General features: G+C 45.7%; 1 protein-coding gene across 1 annotated transcript in view; it reads right to left on the bottom strand.

Moving 5' to 3' along the window:
- The window catches only part of LOC124716803 (aldo-keto reductase family 1 member A1-like), a 36,815-nt gene extending 17,507 nt beyond the window's left edge, over window positions 1-19,308 (bottom strand). Inside the window, exons 1-3 of the mRNA XM_047243352.1 lie at window positions 19,180-19,308; window positions 9,222-9,389; window positions 2,139-2,339 (exon numbers count right to left, since the gene is read on the bottom strand). Of these exons, the coding sequence (XP_047099308.1) occupies window positions 2,139-2,339; window positions 9,222-9,389; window positions 19,180-19,254 (444 nt within the window). The 5' untranslated portion in view covers window positions 19,255-19,308. The remainder of the gene's footprint in view (window positions 1-2,138; window positions 2,340-9,221; window positions 9,390-19,179) is intronic.
- Between the last annotated feature and the right edge of the window lie 895 nt (window positions 19,309-20,203).

Raw genomic sequence — 20,203 nt, forward strand, 5'->3', positions numbered from 1 at the left:
TGGTTCATAGAGCCAAGATTATCTCTGACGACGACCACCTACAGTCTGAATTGTAAAACTTAAAACGTGTTTTCAGGGAACACGGATACAGCAAAGAGAAATCGCAAACGCTTTCAAGGGTCGCCGACGAAAGACACCTGGTGAATCAGTAGAAGAGACCAAACGGACTGTATTCCTGCCATACTGTGGAGCAACTAGCACTAAGTTAGGACGTCTGCTGCAGAAACATTGGCTAAGACCAGTGTCCCGGCCCGCCCCCAAGATACGAGATACGTTGCGCCCTGTTAAAGACGAAATTGCTCTTCGAGTGTCCGGTGTGTACGGTGTACCTGTGAATGTGGCAGCATGTATATCGGACAAACAATTCGCACAGTTACTGAACGTTGTACTGAGCACAAGCGCCATATAAAACAAAGGGAGCTTGACAAGTCGGCCATAGCGGAGCATTCCCTAAGAAAACGGACATAACATGCAATTCGAAAATACAAAAGTGTTGGCTCATGCGTCTACATATTGGGACTCCATTATAAAGGAAGTGGCCGAGATTCGTTTAAACAACAACAGTTTCAACAGAGACCAGGGATACACGCTCAGCAGGGCATGGGGGCGGGCGTTGGACATGGAAAGAAAGCAGAGACAGATGCGCGACGCTGGAGCGGCAGTTTCAAACGTGGCGCCTGCCCCTGGCGCCACCTGACGTCACACGGCCAATAGCTCCGCCAGCTGCCCGGCTCGACTTACGCGCGCGCGCCACATTGGATTGATCTGATTGGCTGATGATGATGTCATCATGCCTGTATAAGGGAGAAACCATAGCAGTCCCGGGATCTCCGCCCCCACCCGCTTTTACAAGGCCCTTCAAGTCCTTGAACGCCATGCGCTCCGCCTCGCCTTCCGTATCCGCCTTCCTTCCCCCACACGGCTCCTGTATGAACTGATCCCCTTCCCCCACCTCCTCCTGTTCCTCCAACATCTCCGCATCCTTTACATTGTCCGCAGGCTTGATCCCCCCCCCACCCTCTGGTTTCCTCCTTCCTCTCCACCCCCTGCCCGTTGCCACGCCTCTCTCGCTGTATCCCTCCCTCTCTCCACCTCCACACCATCTCCTTCATCAGGGCAATTTCCGCCTCCCCCTCCTGGATGACGAACTTCGCCGTGACATCTACCCTTCCTTCCAACTATAACCTGGCCTTGTTCCCCCCCCCCTCCCCAAGGCCCCCTTTTTCCTCTTCCCTCCTTCTCCCAGAGCGGATTTTCCTCCTTTCCCTCCCCCCCTCCCCTGAGACCCTGCACCCCATACTTACCTCTTTCCTTCCCACATCCCTCCCTACCTGGCCCACTTCAGCGTGCCCCCCTCTCACCTCCCCCATCTCTTCCCCTCCCTCCCTTCTTCCAGTCTTCCTCATCTCCTTGCGCCTGGCAGATCCTCTGTTTTGATCATCGTCAGTGTGACACATCAGTTTTGTGTTTAGTGCTGTTTCTCCTGTGCGTCAAGAGGTATGATTTTAATTGTGTACTGCCTTGAGGTTCGCCGTCAGTGTTTGTTATGTGCTACGCCATCTGTCGATACCTTTTATGCTCCAGTCATACTGTGCTTTGTGTTCTTTTAATTGTCGCAGTGTGTGGTTTTTTGTGTGTGCTACTTTTAAACAGTTTTTTATCTCCATTTTACAGTCACCCCGTTTTTGGCTATTGCCTTCCATAATGTTCCCCCTCTTTTTATATCTATGTTCACCATATTCTCTCCTTTGTTATTTTTAAATGTCTTCTATTGTTTGTTCTATATCTTTCGGCTGAAGAGCAGCGCATATGCTGCTGCCGATGGGCAATTGAAATACAATAAAGAAAAAAAAAAAAAAAAGCAGTCCCGGCAGTCAGTGAACTCCTGACGACGATGGCGGAGATGGCCATCGAAAGTTCGAGGATTTTATTCGAACTGACGCGGCTGGGAAACCGAGAATGTTTTATTCATGTATGCCGTCGCGAAAGACTCCGAGGACATATACCCAGAAAAAATAAACAATTTTTTTGGTGGGCAGAGCTTTTGATGTTTTCCATCATGTTTTCGTTTCTTTAATCTGTGACTGAGTTAGGGAAACCGGTACGCGAGGGCACGTTACCTTCGTTGAGTACAGTACCTTCCAAATGGCGACGTGGTCGGTGTCCATGTCGAGAATCACCTTGCCGTCTGGGCCCCTGGGGTAGCGCCCCTGCTCCACGTCCTGCATCCCCACGGGGTTGTGCACCAGGTACAAGTCGACGTAGTCCAGCTGCAGCGCGGACAGGGACAGCTTGATGTACTTCTCCACCGCTGACTCCCTGTTGCCGATCGTTGGCAGCTGGAAATAAAGCGTCCTCCGGTCAGTGCACTCTCTGCATCGGTAGACGGGAATCGTGACAACATCAGTACTTGAAAGACATTTACTCCGGTAGGCTTGTAAGATGGTCATGTCATTTTGATTGTTACTCTACTGGCCATTAAAATTGCTACACCACGAAGATGACGTGCTACAGACGCGAAATTTAACCGACAGGCAGAAGATGCTGTGATATGCAAAGGATTAGCTTTTCAGAGCATTCACACAAGGTTGGCGCTGTTTGCGACACCTACAACGTGCTGACATGAGGAAGTTTCCGACCGATTTCTCATACACAAACAGCAGTTGACCGGCGTTGCCTGGTGAAACGTTGTGATGCCTCGTGTAAGGAGGAGAAACGCGTACCATCACGTTCCCGACTTTGATAAAGGTCGGATTGTAGCCTATCGCGATTGCGGGAATTGTATCGCGACATTGCTGCTCGCGTTGGTCGAGATCCAAAGAGTGCTAGCAGAATATGGAATCGGTGGGTACAGGAGGGTAATACAGAACGCCGTACTGGATCCCAACAGCCTCGTATCACTAGCAATCGAGATGACAGGCATCCGCATGGGTGTAACGGATCGTGCATCTACGTCTCGATCGCTGAGTCAGCAGATGGGGACGTTTGCAAGACAACAACCATCTGCACGAACAGTTCGACGACGTCTGCAGCAGCATGGACAATCATCTCGGAGACCATGGCTGCGATTACCCTTGACAGTGCATCACAGACAGGCGTGCCTGCGATGGTGTACTCAACGACGAACCTGGCTACACGAATGGCAAAACGTCATTTTTTCGGACGAATCCAGGTTCCGTTTACAGCATCATGATGGTCGCATCCGTGTTTGGCGACATCGCGGTGAACGCGCATGGGAAGCGTGTATTCGTCATCGCCATACTGGCATATCACCCGGCGTGATGGTATGGGGTGCCACACACGTTTCGGTCACCTCTTGTTCGCACTGACGGCACTTTGAACAGTGGACGTTACATTTCAGATGTGTTACGACCCGTGGCTCTACCCATCATTCGATCCCTTGCGAAACCCTACATTTCAGCAGGATAATGCACGACAGCATGTTGCAGCTCCTGTACGGGCCTTTCTGGATACAGAAAAAGTTCGACTGCTGCCCTGGCCAGCACATTCTCCAGATCTCTCACCAATTGAAAACGACTGGTCAATGGTGACCGAGCAACTGGCTCGTCACAATACGCCAGTCACTACTCTTGATGAACTGTGGTATCGTGTTGAAGCTGCATGGGCAGCTGTACCTGTACACGCCATCCAAGCACTGTTTGACTCAATGCCCAGGCGTATGAACACCGTTATTACGGGCAGAGGAGGTTGTTCTGGGTCCTGATTTCTCAGGATCTCCGCACCCAAGTTGCGTGAAAATGTAATCAGATGTCAGTTCTAGTATAATATATTTGTCCAATGAATACGCGTTTATCATCTGCATTTCTTCTAGGTGTAGCAATTTTAATGGCCAGTAGTGTATGTGTTAGCGATGTGCACGTTAGAGAGAGGGCAAGTTACGTTACTGTTAAGCAATCTTTGATGTTGTCGTGACAGTCTTAGCCTCTGCGCAGTCTGATACATTCTTAAAAGGGAAACTCTCCATCGCACACCACCATCCACCCCTCAGAATTAAGGGTAAAGAGAGCCCAGTGGACAGCCAGTCAAAAATGTAACATTGATCAAGCTCGAAAACAGGAAGAAGCTGTACTGGACTGGGAAAAAAAAGCAAAATAGAAACAGTGAAGGGCCCAAGGATACGAGCTGCAACATAAAGCAGCCAGAAGCAGATGTGGCGTCGTGGTTAAGTGGTTATGGTAATGGGCTAACAAGCTGGGGAGCTGTGCTCACATCACCTTTGTGCTAACTTTTTTTTGTCGCTGTTCGCTTTATTCAAATTTGCGTCTGTGTCGTGGTGTAACGTCCGTTTGCAACAGCGAGGTGTAAGCTAGGGACACATAACGACAATTGATTCTGCACACCTAGCAGCCGAAAGAAAGTGGTTTTCGAATGGGAACCGCAAACGTTTGATCACAAGGCGACAAGTCAACCAAATCTTCCAGCAGAAAACACGTCTGGTATGTCATACACGGCATTAGTTACAGTACAGGTACATTTGCCATATGATGCGAATTTCTTATCGTCGCACCTAATTTGTGTGCCAGGTAACTGAGTGACATATTCCTCCTTACCCGATGTAGGTGCTGGTATGAATGTGAATGTGATCACTCCCAAGGAAATGATGAAAACATAACAGTTTGTCACACAAGCTGCAAAAAATGAACGCGACAGTTTCATAATCATACAATTTCTCTGTGCCCTGTCAAAACATCCATTTTTAACGTTTTTAAAATTGCATTTCGTGTTGGAAGTCTTTACTCTTGAATTCCTTTTTCGTAATATAGTTCACACCGTTTACTTGTTGTTTTCATGTCTGTGAGACGTCTATGTGGTATCTCGCCTGCTCTCACTATTCATCACATTTACTTGCGACGGTAGTGTATTCTTACCACATGACTCGTATTCTATAACCAGTGTATAGTGTGACAACTGCCAAGACTACAGAAAGAGAACAAACATTTCAATGAACGGACGGACAGCTCATAGTGTCTTCCTGAATCATGCATTAATTTATCAACTGATTAAGCTGTTGAAATTCTCTGTAGCATTGTAGCCTACTTTAAATCATTGTTCACTTTGATATGCATAGTGTTGTTCAGACCTATGTTATGTGAGAAGATCACACGAAATCTTACGGTGTCTTTCTGAATACATACTTCCTTGTAAAACGATTGTCTTGGAAAATCGTTTCGCAGGAATAGTTGCCCTCCCCATCCCACTGTTTTTCATTACGCATTACGACATTGTACCATGTGGAATGAAACAGTTTGAGTATAGTTTGGAAATTTTGTTTGGAAATAGAAACCTAGCTTAGCCGCTGCCTGCTTGATGTTTGCTGTTGTTCTTTCGAAAAATCTGCAGCAATGTTGTCAAGACGCGATGTAAGTGGAAATTTTGATTAGGCTCGGGTAGCTGTTTTACTTCAGTTGCGCATTTAATACAAAGACAAGCTGCACTCAGATCAGTTACAGTTCAGTGCAAATTAGGTTCTGTTTGGTGAAAGGTTAGCATACGAGTTTAAGTTGGATAGCAGGTTGTGGGGACATGGTTTTGGTAACACGTACACTTTTATAGGGTGGGAGGAGAAGGTGGGCTAAACTCTACACAGAAACGAAATATAGTGTGAAGGTTACACATTGTTCTGCCCTTTTCTAAAATATATTTCTTTTTCGGGTTTGACTTGACTTGAGAGAGAGAACAAAAGTTAAACATTTTATGGCTAAAAGAGAAGAAAGACCGATGTGTTTGAAACGTACTGTCTTCAGTAGTCTAAAACGACATACTTTTCACACATATCAGCAATTTCAAATTACAGTCAATACAATCTTCGGATCTCGAAAATACATTCACGTTATTCTAGAAACTGAGTTGACGGAAGTTTATGGAATACCTCCTAATACAGTGTCGGGTCTCCTTTTCCCCGGCGTAGTCCAGCAACTCGACGTGGGGCGGACTCAACAAGTCGTTGGAAATCCCCTGCAGAAATATTGAGCCAAGCTACCTCTATAGCAGTACATAATTGCGAAACTGTTGCCAGTGCAGGAGTCTGTGCATAAGACTAACCTCTCGATTATGTCCCTTAAAAGTTCGATGGGATTCATATCAGGCGGCCTGAGTGGCGTAATCAGTCGCTCGAACTGTCCAGAATGTTCTTGAAACCGATCGCGAACAATTGTAGCCTGGTGACATGGCGCATTGTCACATCCGTCAAAATCGCATCGTTGTTTGGAAACATAAGTCCACGAATGGCTGCAAATGGTCTGCAAGCAGACGAACATAACCAAGGATCCAGTCAGTTCCGTGTAAACAAAGCCCACACCATTATCGAGCCACCACCACCTATCGCAGTGCCTTGTTGACAACCTGGGTCGGTGACTTCGTGGGGACTGCACCACACGCTGACCCCACCATCAGCACTTAACAGCTGAAACAGGGACTCATCTCACAAGGGCACAGGTTTCCAGTCGTCTAGGGTCCAACTGAAAAGGTCACGAGCCAAGGGGAGGCGCTGCAGGCGATGTCGTGGTGCTGGTGAAGGCACTCGCGTCCTTCGTCTGCTGCCATAGCCCACTAACGCCACATTTCGCCTCACTGGCCTAACGGACACGTTCCTCGTACGTCCCACATTGATTTCTGTGGCTATTTCATGCAGTGTTGCTTCTCTGTTATCACTGAAAACTCTACGCAAACGCCGCTGCGCTCGTTAAGCAAAGGCCCTCGGCCACTGCGTCCCCCGTGGTGAAAGGTAATGCCGGAAATGTGGCTTTCTCGCCACACAATTTGGTTATCTCGGAATGTAGAATTCCCTAACGATTTCCACGCGTCTAGCTCCGACTGCCATTCTGCGTTCGGAGTCTGTTAATTCCAATCAAGTAGCATAACCACGCCAGAACCTTTTTCACATGAACGATCTGATGGCAAATGACAGTTTCACCAATGCACTGCCATTTTATACCCTGTGCATGCGGTAGTACTGCCATTTTTACACTACTGGGCATTAAAATTGCTACACCAAGAAGAAATGCAGTTCATAAATGGGTATTCATTGGACAAATATACTAAAACTGACATGTGATTACATTTTCACGCAATTTGGGAGCATAGATCCTGAGAAATTAGTACCCAGAACAACCACCTCTGGCCGTAATAATGGCCTTGATACGCTTGGGCATTGAGTCAAGCAGAGCTTGGATGGCGTGTATAGGTACAGCTGCCTACGCAGCTTCAACACGATACCACAGTTCGTCAAGAGTAGTGACTGGCGTGTTGTAACGAGCCAGTTGCTCGGCCACCATTGACCAGACGTTTTCAATTGGTGAGAGATTGGTTGGTTGGTTTGTGGGATTAAAGGGAACAGACTGCGACGGTCATCGGTCCCAATTGGTGAGAGATCTGGAGAATGTGCTGGCCAGGGCAGCACTCGAACATTTTCTGTATCCAGAAAAGCCCGTGCAGGACCTGCAACATGCGGACGTGCATTATCCTGCTGAAATGTATGGTTTCACAGGGATCGAATGAAGAGTAGAACCACGGGTCGTAACACATCTGCAGATGTAGAGGTAATTTCAGGAGTACCGCAGGGAAGCGTGATAGGACCTTTATTGTTTACAATATACATAAATGACTTAGTTGACAACATCGGTAGCTCCGTGAGGCTATTTGCAGATGACACGGTTGTCTACAAGAAAGTAGCAACATCAGAAGACTCGTACGTACTCCAGGAGGACCTGCAGAGGATTAACGCATGGTGCGACAGCTGGCAGCTTTCCCTAAACGTAGATAAATGTAATATAATGCGCATACATAGGGGCAGAAATCCATTCCAGTACGATTATGCCATAGGTGGTAAATCATTGGAAGCGGTAACGACCGTAAAATACTTAGGAGTTACTATCCGGAGCGATCTGAAGTGGAATGATCACATAAAACAAATAGTGGGAAAAGCAGGCGCCAGGTTGAGATTCATAGGAAGAATTCTAAGAAAATGTGACTCATCGACGAAAGAAGTAGCTTACAAAACGCTTGTTCGTCCGATTCTTGAGTATTGCTCATCAGTATGGGACCCTTACCAGGTTGGATTAATAGAAGAGATAGACATGATCCAGCGAAAAGCAGCGCGATTCGTCATGGGGACATTTAGTCAGCGCGAGAGCGTTACGGAGATGCTGAACAAGCTCCAGTGGCGGACACTTCAAGAAAGGCGTTACGCAATACGGAGAGGTTTATTATCGAAATTACGAGAGAGCACATTCCGGGAAGAGATGGGCAACATATTACTACCGCCCACATATATCTCGCGTAATGATCACAACGAAAAGATCCGAGAAATTAGAGCAAATACGGAGACTTACGAGCAGTCGTTCTTCCCACGCACAATTCGTGAATGGAACAGGGAAGGGGGGATCAGATAGTGGTACAATAAGTACCCTCCGCCACACACCGTAAGGTGGCTCGTGGAGTATAGATGTAGATGTAGATGTAGATCTGAAATGTAACGTCCACTGTTCAAAGTGCCGTCGATGCGAACACGAGGTGACCGAGACGTGTAACCAATGGCAATGTATCAAAGTCGGGAACGTGATGGTACGCATTTCTCCTCCTTACACGAGGCATCACAACAACGTTTCACCAGGCAACGCCGGTCAACTGCTGTTTGTGTATGAGAAATCGGTTGGAAACTTTCCTCATGTCAGCGCGTTGTAGGAGTCGCCGCCGGCGCCAACCTTGTGTGAATGCTTTGGAAAGCTAATCATTTGCATATCACAGCATCTTCTTCCTATCGGTTAAATTTCGAGTCCGTAGCACGTCATCTTCGTGGTGTAGCAATTTTAATGGCCAGTAGTGTATATAGGAATATCGCTATACCATGACCTTTGTCACCTCTGTGTCTATACAGATTATGCCTGGAACTGCTTCAGGTGTTCTTGAGTTACTTCTGTTTCAGCACTTTTTCACCTCTGACCTCACTCTTACAAGGTCTTCGTGGTCCGTACCCCTACGGTGCCTCTTGGCACAACGTAGGCGATATTCGTCCCAGGTTTGGTTGAAACAGATGCAGTGTCTTAGGAGGAGATGTGAAACTTACATACATACAATGATCTTTTATATAAATGTGTAGACTTGTGCGGTATGTACTGCAGTAACAACGGTTCTTAATGAGCACTTATCACATTATATGTGTCAGTAACTGCGAGCTTTGTATATATTAGCTACCCTCCTACCTTGGTGACGATGAACACGTCTTCCCGCTTGAGCTTCCCGGAGTCGAACCACTTCTTGAGGACGTCTCCGATTTCCTTCTCGTTGCCGTAAGCGTAGGCGGTGTCGATGTGGCGGTAGCCAGCCTCAAGAGCCGCGTCCACAGCTTTTCCGACATCGCCTGTCGATGACTGAAACCATCACATTTATGTTCAGAGGTACACCAGCTTCCAAAACAATGTGACTTATTACTTCAAGAGACATGAATCAGATATTCCTCTCAGTCGCATCACGACAGCACAACAGCTGGTGTTCATGTTAATGATAACCTCTAAGCATTACACTGAAGCGCCAGAGAAACTGATACAGGCATACGTATTCAAATACAGAGATATGTTAAAATGCAGTATACGGCGATGAGGTCGGAAACGCCTATATAAGACGACAAGTGTCTGGTGCAGTTGTTAGATCGCCTAGTGCTCCTACAGTGGCAGGTTATCAAGATTTAAGTGAGTTTGAACGTGGTGTTATAGTCGGCGCACGAGCGATGGGACACAGCACATCCGAGGTAGCGATGAAGTGAGGATTTTCCCCTACGACCATTTTACGAGTGTACCGTGAATATCAATAATCCGGTAAAACTTCAAACCCCCGACGCCACTGCGGCTGGAAAAAGATCCTGGAAGAACGGGACCAACGACGACTGGAGAGAATCATTCAACGTGACAGAAGTGCAACCCTTCCGCAAAGCGTTGCAGATTTCAATGCTGGACCATCAAGTATCAGAGTGCGAACCACTCAATGAAACATCATCGACACGGGCTTTGTGTCGTGCAGTCATGAATGTCCACTCGTGTACCCTTGATGACTGCACGACACAAAGCTTTATACATCGCCTGGGCCCGTCAACAACGACATTGGGCTGTTGATGATCGAAAACATGTTGCCTGGTCGGACGAGTCTCATTTCAAATTGTATCGAGCGGATGGACTTTTACAGGTATTGAGACAACCTCATGAATCCATGGACCCTGCATGTCAGCAGGGGACTGTTCAAGCTGGTAGAGGCTCTGTAATGGTGTGGGGCGTGTGCAGTTGGAGTGATATGGGACCCCTGATACGTCTGGATACGACTCTGACAGGTGACACGTACCTAAGCATCCTGTCTGATCACCTGCATCCATACCTGTCCATTGTGCATTTCGACAGACTTGGGGAATTCCAGCAGGACAATGCTACACCCAACACGTCCAGAATTGGTACAGAGTGGCTCCAGGAACACTCTTTCGAGTTTAAACACTTTCTCTGGCCACCAAACTTCCCGGACATGAACGTTATTGAAAATATCCGGGATGCCGTGCAACGTGTTGTTCAGAAGAGATCTGTTCCTCCTCGTAGTCTTGCGGATGTATGGACAGCCCTGCAGGATTCGTGGTGTCAGTTCCCTTCTGCACTGCTTCAGACATTAGTCGAGTCCATGCCACGACGTGTTGCGGCACTTTTGCGTGCTCGCGGGGGGGCTACACAATATTAGGCATGTGTACCTGTTTCTTTGGCTCTTCAGTATTTTTTTCTTTTTTTTATCATATTTCATGCAGGTGCAAGAAACGATTTATTTAAGGTACGCGTTATCAGAAATTAGCTCATATAGTGACACATCTTTTGTGTACTAAAGTGACAGGTAGTTCTACTAGTTCACAAAATAATCATAATTTTGTTTTTTAAATCAGACTCTAAATAACCAAGTACTGTTTTGAAAAATTTTTGTTCTGTGAACATTCTTTACATGCATGCTTGAGACAAAGTACGAGTAGCCATTAACGAAACGGTAATAGTTCAAAAACTGTGGAACTACTGTCATATAATAATTACCTAATGAGCACTGTACTGATGTACTTCCACTAACAATATCTAGAAAAAGACTTCGACAATGTGAAATAGTAAAAGGTGTCAGAAATTCTCAGAGGAAAGATGTGAACTGAAAAGGAACAATAAGAGTAGAAGACAAAGAACGAAGTGAGCCGATAAGAAGGGGTGCAAGACAGGATTACACAGTCTTTCACCGCTTCTGTTAAATCTACACCTCGAAGAAGCAATGACAGAAACAGAAGATATGTTAAATAACGGGACTGAAATTTGTTGTGAAACAACGGTAATGATAAGGTTCACTGATGGGACTTATCGTAATTGAATGTGGTGAAGTATTACAGGAGCTGCTGAATGCAATGGTCTAATGGCTACAGAATATTGACTGAAAGTAAACTGATAACAGTGACGACAATAATGAGGTGCAGATGAAAGTTACCATCAATACCCGAGACTACGAAGTAGACTCCGTTAAGGAATCCTGATATCTTGGAAGCACAGTAACATATTCAGGATAAAACAAAAAGGACTTGTAGTGCTGACTAGCTCAGTCAAAGAGGGTACTGCTCTGTTGAAAGAACTACCACGAAACATCATAATATTAATGCGTGAACACTAAAATTGAAGTACTGAAGCCGGCCGCTGTGGACGAGCGGTTCTAGGCACTTCAGTCTGGAATCGCGCGACCGCTACAGTCGTAGGTTCGAATCCTGCCTCGGGCATGGATGTGTGTGATCTCCTTACGTTAGTTAGGTTTAAGTAGTTCTAAGTCTAAGGGACTGATGACCCATAGCGCTTACAGCCATTTGAACCATTTGAAGTACTGATTTTTAATTTCAAGTATACAAGGAGCCCATAGAAACATACATATTTTGAAAGGTACTTTGCCACAGATGTGCACAAAGAATAAATCACGTGTGTACGTAGCCGCTGAGAGTGTTAAAAGGAAGCAGACGTCTTGATATTTATAACTGTGATGATACGCTCATCATCCATTAAAATCTGTAACACATGAACGTCGAAAATTGAAGTGCTGCCAACTTATGCCAAGCGTAATCATCAGCTGTTAGAGTAGCAATGACACACGAAAATAACAATGTTCCGTGAAATCGCGTTCTAGGGGTGTTCACTTTTACATCATTCATTTGCAGTGACACACGCATATAGAGCAGTTACCAAGCGACAACTGCTAGGTCGATGATGTTACGTAAACGAAGTAATGGGAAAAACGCGGACATTGATAATATCATTCCATTGTTGTTTTGAAACGGGGAAGGAAAAGTAGAGTTTAATGTCCCACCGACAGCGAGGTCATTAGAGATGCAGCACAACCTCTGATTGTTACAAGGATGGGGAAGGAAGATGGGCCTGGAACGATTTATGGAAATCATGGAAAACCAAAATCTAGATAATCCTCCCAAATGCGAGTCCAGAGTGCTAACCACTGTGCTGCCTCGCTTCGTGTTTTGAAAGATATATTTAATGTGAACTAAAGTAATTCCCAATAATTTTGAGAGCTATAAGTACAGTCTGATGAATTTACAGCGCAGATTTTGTAATATGTAGCATTTAGCACGTGAGGTTACTATACGAGATGCAACGGTATTCCCACTGTACTATCACAGGAGAAAATTAATTTACCACTGTTAGTACAAAAGCTATTTTTCAACGCAGTGTATCAAGGACACAGTTCAAACGCTCGAACAATAAAGGAGAAATCAAAGAATAAATCCAGTAATATTCGTAGCTATACTGCAGCATTTGGTAAGGTCAGTTCTGAGGCTAAAATTTCAGACTGCTTTATGCGGAGTGCATCACTTTAAGATACATGCCTTTTTTATGATAGATCAGGTCCAATGACTTGTACGTATAATCTTTTACAGCTATATTTTTATGGCAGATATGAAATAAGAATATGAATATGTATAAATTCCAGTTAATTGTGTAAAACCAAACGTTGAATCTCGTTGCTTTATAAACACAACTGATCTAATTTTGCCCACAGGCGATACTAGTAGGAATTAATTTGAAGAAGAAATTTGTAAGAATTTGTGTTTGGAACATAGCATTCTGTTGTGAATCTTGGGATTCTTAGAAAGAGAATACAACTGTTTGAGATGTCGTGATACAGAAGGATGTTGGAAGTGAGTGATAAGATAGGGAATGACGATGTTCTCTACAGAATCGGTGAGCAATGGAAAATATGGAAAAATGGACAAAAACGAAGGAGACATGTTGAGGCATTAAGGAAAAATGTCAATGTTGCTCGAGGGAGCTGTAGACGTAAAAAACTGCAGCGGAAGGCAGGGTTTGGATTTTTTTCTTTATTGTACTTCAGTTCCCCATCCGGGGCAGGCTGGGAGCAGCATATATGCTGCTCTTCAGCCGAAAGACATTAATTATACAAGAGAAGACATTTAAATGTATAAAGGAGAAAATATGGCGTACATAAACATAAAAAGGGGGAAAATAATGGAAGAGAACAGACAGAAAAAGGGGGCGGATGTAAAATGGAGATAAAAACCTGAAAAATGTATTGTGCACAAAACAAAACCTCACACTGGGACAGTTAAAAGAACACATGGCGAAGTATGGTTAGAGCATAAAAGTAGCGATGGACGGTGTAGCACATAATGATCACTGACAGTAACACAATGTACAAGTCCAGCACACAATTAAAAGCACAGCTCTGGATGCACAGGAGAACAGCACAAAACACAACACTGACGTAGCACACTGAAGACGATGAGCAAACACAGGATCTGCCAGGGGCATGTAGATGAGGAAGAAGGGAATAATGAAGGGAGGGAGGGGTGGAGAGGGGGGGAGACGGGCAGGGGAGTGTCGAAGAGGGCTGGGGAGGGAAGGAAATGGAGAGGGACACAGTTGAGGAGGGGGTGCAGGGACTCAGGGGGGGGGGGGAAGGAGGAAAATCCGCTCTGGGAAAAGGAGGGGGGAGGAGGGGGGAGGAGGGCGGAGGAAAAGGTGGCCATGGGGAGGGAGGGGGGAACAAGGCCAGGTTAAAGTTGGAACAAAGGGTATATGTCACGGCGAAGTTCAACATCCGGGAGGGGAAGGTGCTGGAAAATGCCCTGATGAAGGAGATTGTGGATGTGGAGGTGGAGAGAGGGAGAGATACAGCGACAGAGCCGTGGCAATGGGTGGGGATTGGAGAGGTGGAGGAAACCAAGGGGTGGGGGGGATCAAGCCTATGGACAGTGTTAAGGATGCGGAGATGTTGGAGGAAAAGGAGGAGGTGGGGGAAGGGGAAAATGTCATACAGGAGTCGTGTGAGAGAAGGAAGGTGGATACAGAAGGCAAGGGGAAGCACATGGCGTTAGAGGATTTTAAGAGGCCTTGTAAAAGCGGTGGGGTAGGGGCAGGGATTGGTATACATTTAACATAATTAAGGACATTGAATGCAAGTGCTACTCCGAGATGAAGAGGTAGGCACCGGAGAGGAAGTTGCGGAGGGCCGCATCAAACCAGTCAGGAGATTCATAAAACAAGAGCCGCATTGGGCCGTGCATTACTTGCATATCCGAAACTTCCTGTCAAAAGTAAGAATCCACTTTCGACAACCAGCCACTAACGAGAGACAGTGCCGAACTCTGCTGTGATCACATCACTGACGACTGTGTGTTACTTCCTTTTCCCACTCTCAGCTCCTATGTACACACACGATTTTTTCTTTGTGCACATCTGTGGCAAAGTACCTTTCGAATTACGTATGGTTCATTGGCCTCCTTGTACACTGAAGCGCCAAAGAAACTGGTATGGGCATGCGTATTCAAATACAGAGATAGGTAAACAGGCAGAATACGGCGCTGCGGCCGGCAACGCCTGTATAAGCACTTGTCACTGCAGCGTGCAGTTACTTATTATGAAACACTGCCGTGCGAGGTCTCATACTGGAAAAATATTCATTTACCAGTCATGTGTTACAGATCTTAAAACTCTGTTTCTAAGATCTCCTTTTCCGGCTGGTGTGGCCGAGCGGTTCTAGGCGCTTCAGTCTGGAACCGCGCGACCGCTACGGTCGCAGGTTCGAATCCTGCCTCGGGCATGGATGTGTGTGATGTCCTTAGGTTAGTCAGGTTTAAGTAGTGCTAAGTTTTAGGGGACTGATGACCTCAGAGGTTGAGTCCCATAGTGCTCAGAGCAATTTGAACAATTTTTAGGATCTACTTTCGACCGTCATGATCTCGAACAATTTGCATGTAACAGCAGCTCAACAGCAGCTGCAAGAAAAGCAACTTTGAGGGGAAGATACCATTTAAAACGTAATATTTACGAAAAAAACACTTAAAACTACACGACTTGTAATTACACATTAAAGTGATACTTACAGAAGGACTAAAATGAACAAGAATTGGATGGTATTTTGGAATAATAGTAAAGCATGTAAGACTGGACCCTATGAGACTCCTTCCAAGACACCTCTTCAGTTTCACAGACACTGCACTCCTGTCCCACTGTGTGCATATAGAGGCTGTAACGGGTATAAAAACAATTATTTTTGTATGTGGTACCTTAATATATACACACATCAGTGTTTTGGTTGTTTTCCTCTGCGTCAAACAGTTTTCACACAAACACGTTACATAATGTTCTACTTGGTTGTTTTCTGCATGGTTGTAACTGCACCAGAAAGTGGACTACACCTGTCAGGTTAGTCCAACAGTTTTTCGTTCATGCACCCACACTTCAACACCTGACCTGCTGCTCAGGGGAAAGTAAACGTTATTGGCTTGATCTTGCCAAATGTACTTGGAGGTACTGACCAACCTAAAAAGCACACTAATCCATCATACATATTTGTGTGTGTGAATTTCTAAGGGACCAAACTGCTGAAGTCATCGGTCCTTAGACTTACACACTACTTAAAACAACTTATGCTAAGAACAACATACACACCCATGTCTGCGGGAGGACTCGAACCTCTGGCGGGAGGGCCCATACATATCTGTCCCACACATGCATGTCTTTGGCTCATGTGTTTTATAGCAGTCGACATGTACAAAAATTGGCACTCCATTACAGTATTAATGTCTCACCAAAGACATACCATAAATTGAGAACTACATCAATTGATGTTTGTTTTCCTTACCAGTAGATCGATGTTTCTTTCAAGTTGGCACATAATAAGAGACATGTGGAGAATGCCTCATAGATTTCTCAGAGGTACATAAGTTTCAGGATTTTTGACCTTGGTTGCGCATGATGAAAGTGGACACTGGTTAAATGGAAGAAATAACACAGACCCTCAAATTTTAATATTACTTACCGAAATGCTGTGTAGGCGCTATGGTGGATACTCTAATGGTAGGACAGATGGATGATCCATCCCACACGAGGTGTGGGGATTTTCCAACAGATGGGAGCACTGTGACATTGCATCGAGGCATCAGCTGTAAGCTAACCCAGTGTGCAATCGTGTGTTGAATCAGAGAGCAGTTGTGAGGCTGTGCGCATGTTGTGCTGGAGTGTCGTTTAATCAAACAAGTCCATTGCCCCATGAATACCAGCATACTACACACATGCCCATGCAGAATATGCAGACATGCTATTTGTGTACTGGCAATGTAACATCGCCGCCCATGCGGCTCTGAGACAATGTGGGAGATGTTTCCCTGATTGACTAACTCCCTGCGCCAAGATACACTATGTGATCAAAAGTATCTGGACACCTGTTTGAAAATGACTTACAAGTTCGGGCGCCCTCCATCGGTAATGCTGGAATTCAATATGGTGTTGGCCCACACTTAGCCATGACAGCTCCTACTCGTTTAGGCATACGTTCAGTCAGGTGCTGGAAGGTTTCTTGGGGAATGGCAGTCCATTCTTCACGTAGTGCTGCACTGAGAAGTATAGATGTCTGTCGGTGAGGCCTGGCACGAAATCGGTGTTCCAAAACATCCCAGAGGTGTTCTATAGGATTCCGTGCAGGCCAGCCCATTACAGGGATGTTACTGTCGTGTAACCACTCCGCCACAAGCCGTGCATTATGAACAGGTGCTCGATCGTTTGAAAGATGCAATCGGCATCTCCGAATTGCTCTTCAACAGTGGGAAGTAAGAAGGTGCTTAAAACATCAGTGGAGGCCTGTATAGTATGTCATAGTATTTGCAGTGGATTCTGATGCAGTTTGGAATTCCTGTGTGATCGGCTGGACAGATGTCTGCCTATTACACATCACGATCCTCTTCAACTGTCGGTGGTCTCTGTCAGTCAACAGACGAGGTCGGCCTGTACGCTTTTGTGCCTTATGTGTCCCTTCATGTTTCCACTTCACTATCACATCGGAAACAGTGGATCTAGGGATGTTTAGGAGTGTAGAAATCTCATGTGCAGACGTATGACACAAGTGACATTCAATCACTTGGCCACGTTCGAAGTTCTGCTCTCTCACGATGTCTAATGACTACTGAGGTCGCTGGTATGGAGTACCTGGCAGTAAGTGGAACACAATGCACCTGATATGAGAAACGTATGTTTCTTTGGGGGGGGGGGGGTGTCCGGGGAAGCTTTTGATCGCATAATGTATTTCCCAGGGTTGCTGAACACTACTCAGTGTACACGTAACATCAAAACGTGAGGGTGTCCAGTCAGTTGAGGAAAAGGAAGACATTATCGCAGTGATATAACGGTGTCAACCACCAATACGTGGCACAATAGCCATGAGTTGGCCGGCCGGTGTGGCCGAGCGGTTCTAGGCGCTTCAGTCTGGAACCGTACGACCACTACGTTCGCAAGTTCGAATCCTGCCTCGGGCATGGATGTATGTGATGTCCTTAGGTTACTTAGGTTTAAGTAATTCTAAGTTCTAGGGGACTGATGACCTCAGATGTTAAGTCCCATAGTCGCGCGTGATTAGCCGAGCGGTCTGTGGCGCTGCAGTCATGGACTGTGCGGATGGTCCCGGCGGAGGTTCGAGTCCTCCCTCGGGCATGGGTGTGTGTGTTTGCCCTTAGGATAATTTAAGTTAAGTAGTGTGTAAGCTTAGGGACTGATGACCTTAGCAGTTAAGTCCCATAGGTTTTCACACACACACACACACACACACACACACACACACATTAAGTCCCATAGTGCTCAGAGCCATTTGAACCATTTTTTGAGCCATGAGTTCGATATGCCACAAACATGGTTGTGGGGTACGTTAAGTTCTGAGGGCTTGTACCCATTCCATGAGCAGCCCGAGCTACATCTGCATCCAAGTGACTCAGTAAGCTGACAACAATTTTACGAATGGTTGGCTGTACACAAAGACGTCGCGCAATACACTTTATTTACATATGAGGCTACATTTACACGCAATGGTATCATAAACAACTGCAATTCTAATACATGGGTGATGGAGAACGCACATGACACTAAAGAAACAAGATTGCAAGTAAGGTTCTCAGTGAACATCTGGTGTGGTAAGATTGATGACCTGGCGTTCCTGCCAAATGGCTTCCTGATAGAAGAACTACCTGCACTTTTGGAAGATGTAACATTGGAGCAACAATGGCAACATGATGGCTCACTCATTCGCTGTACCAGACAAGTGTCTCAGTATGAATGACACATTTCGTAGACGGTGGATTGGCCACGGTGGACCCATTAACTGCACTGCCAGATCACCCAACCTAACCTCATTAGACGTCTGCTTATGGGGCTGGTTAAAGGGGGATGTGTACGCTACGAAGGTGAACACACATGAAGAACTTGTCGCTCACTTTACCGACCTTTTTGCTCGCATTAAAGCCCGCCTTCCAACGCTTTAACGGGTACATTCAGATGGGTGGGAGACTTTCTGAAGACCTCTTGCAGGATGGATCCGTCACCCGTTCCACCACCGCTCCGGCCATCACAGCGCCCCAGTTCCATAACGATCGAAAATCGGATACATGTTCATAGGACTACTTCGGTTTATTTTCGCATGTAGAATTACCTCATAAGTTATATGACATTCCTCCTGAATCACCCTGTTCGTTCATACCAAACTCTTGTTGATGTCTTTTTGTTTAGATAGGGAAACATATTTGAGGAAGATCAACAGACTCACTGAGAATGTAGCGAACAATGTGCATTGGTCAATATGTATGCGAATGTTTGTAATGTAACATACCTGCCACGTTCCCAGGCCTACAATGGGCATCTTCTGTCCATTGTAGAAAGTGATGTACTGCAATTTGCTGGCCATCTCGCTGTTGCCTTGCTGGCAGACCAGTGGAAGAGGCAAAATGGTTACGGACTGTCTTCCGCGCACAGTGATACTGCTGTTTATACTACCGGCAGAAGTACTTGAAAACACAGTCGGTGACTGCTGTCCTTATCTCTAGAAGCGCATATATCGTAATAAGAAGATAAGGCGAGCGAAATACAAGCTCAAATGACATCACGAGGACTACAAAGGAAAAATCCGGTGGTGAGCACGACACTCTTGTATGATGCTTATCAAGAAATAGGCATCATGCGTATTAGGGACTTGCACAACTGGACACAACATTGCGAAACACGCGTGCGTCTAAAATGCTGCGCAGCATATTTTTTCCAAAGTTCTTGTTTCGTGGCCTTCCTGTTACATCAGATATTTTAGAGATTGCTAGCTGCCAGACTGTTGAAGGTAAGCCAACAAAAATCAAATATTGGGGTGGTGCATACGTCCGCAACGTTTTTCCGTAAGTTTAATAAACACAACAGATGCTCATGACAGAGACTTAAGTCATCAATAATATATTGTCCTTCACTATTTACAACAGTCTGTCAACGTTGGGGTAACTTTTCGATTCCGCGACAATAGAAATCTTATGGTTTTGAGACGAAAAACTTGTCGAGTCATGTTCGGAGCGCCTTTTCATCCGGAAAGGAAATTCCTTGAAGGTTGTTCAGCAGAGAGCGGAAAAGGTAAAAATCTGAGGGCGCAAGGTCAGGTGAAAAAGCTGGGTGTGTAATGACTTCCCAATCCAATTCATGCATAGTGGTTTTTGAGTCTAACAGAATGCGTGCGGGCGTTGTCGTGGAGCAGACTTTCTGATCATGGTTTTAGGACTGCGCCTGCAAGACGTCTGAATTGTAGAGATAAATCTTAGCAGTGATGGTTATACCTAGAGGGAGAAATAGTAGACCACATCGTCGCTGCTTCACGACAT

Source organism: Schistocerca piceifrons, chromosome 9, assembly GCF_021461385.2.
Source record: "Schistocerca piceifrons isolate TAMUIC-IGC-003096 chromosome 9, iqSchPice1.1, whole genome shotgun sequence".
Classification (NCBI taxonomy): domain Eukaryota; kingdom Metazoa; phylum Arthropoda; class Insecta; order Orthoptera; family Acrididae; genus Schistocerca; species Schistocerca piceifrons.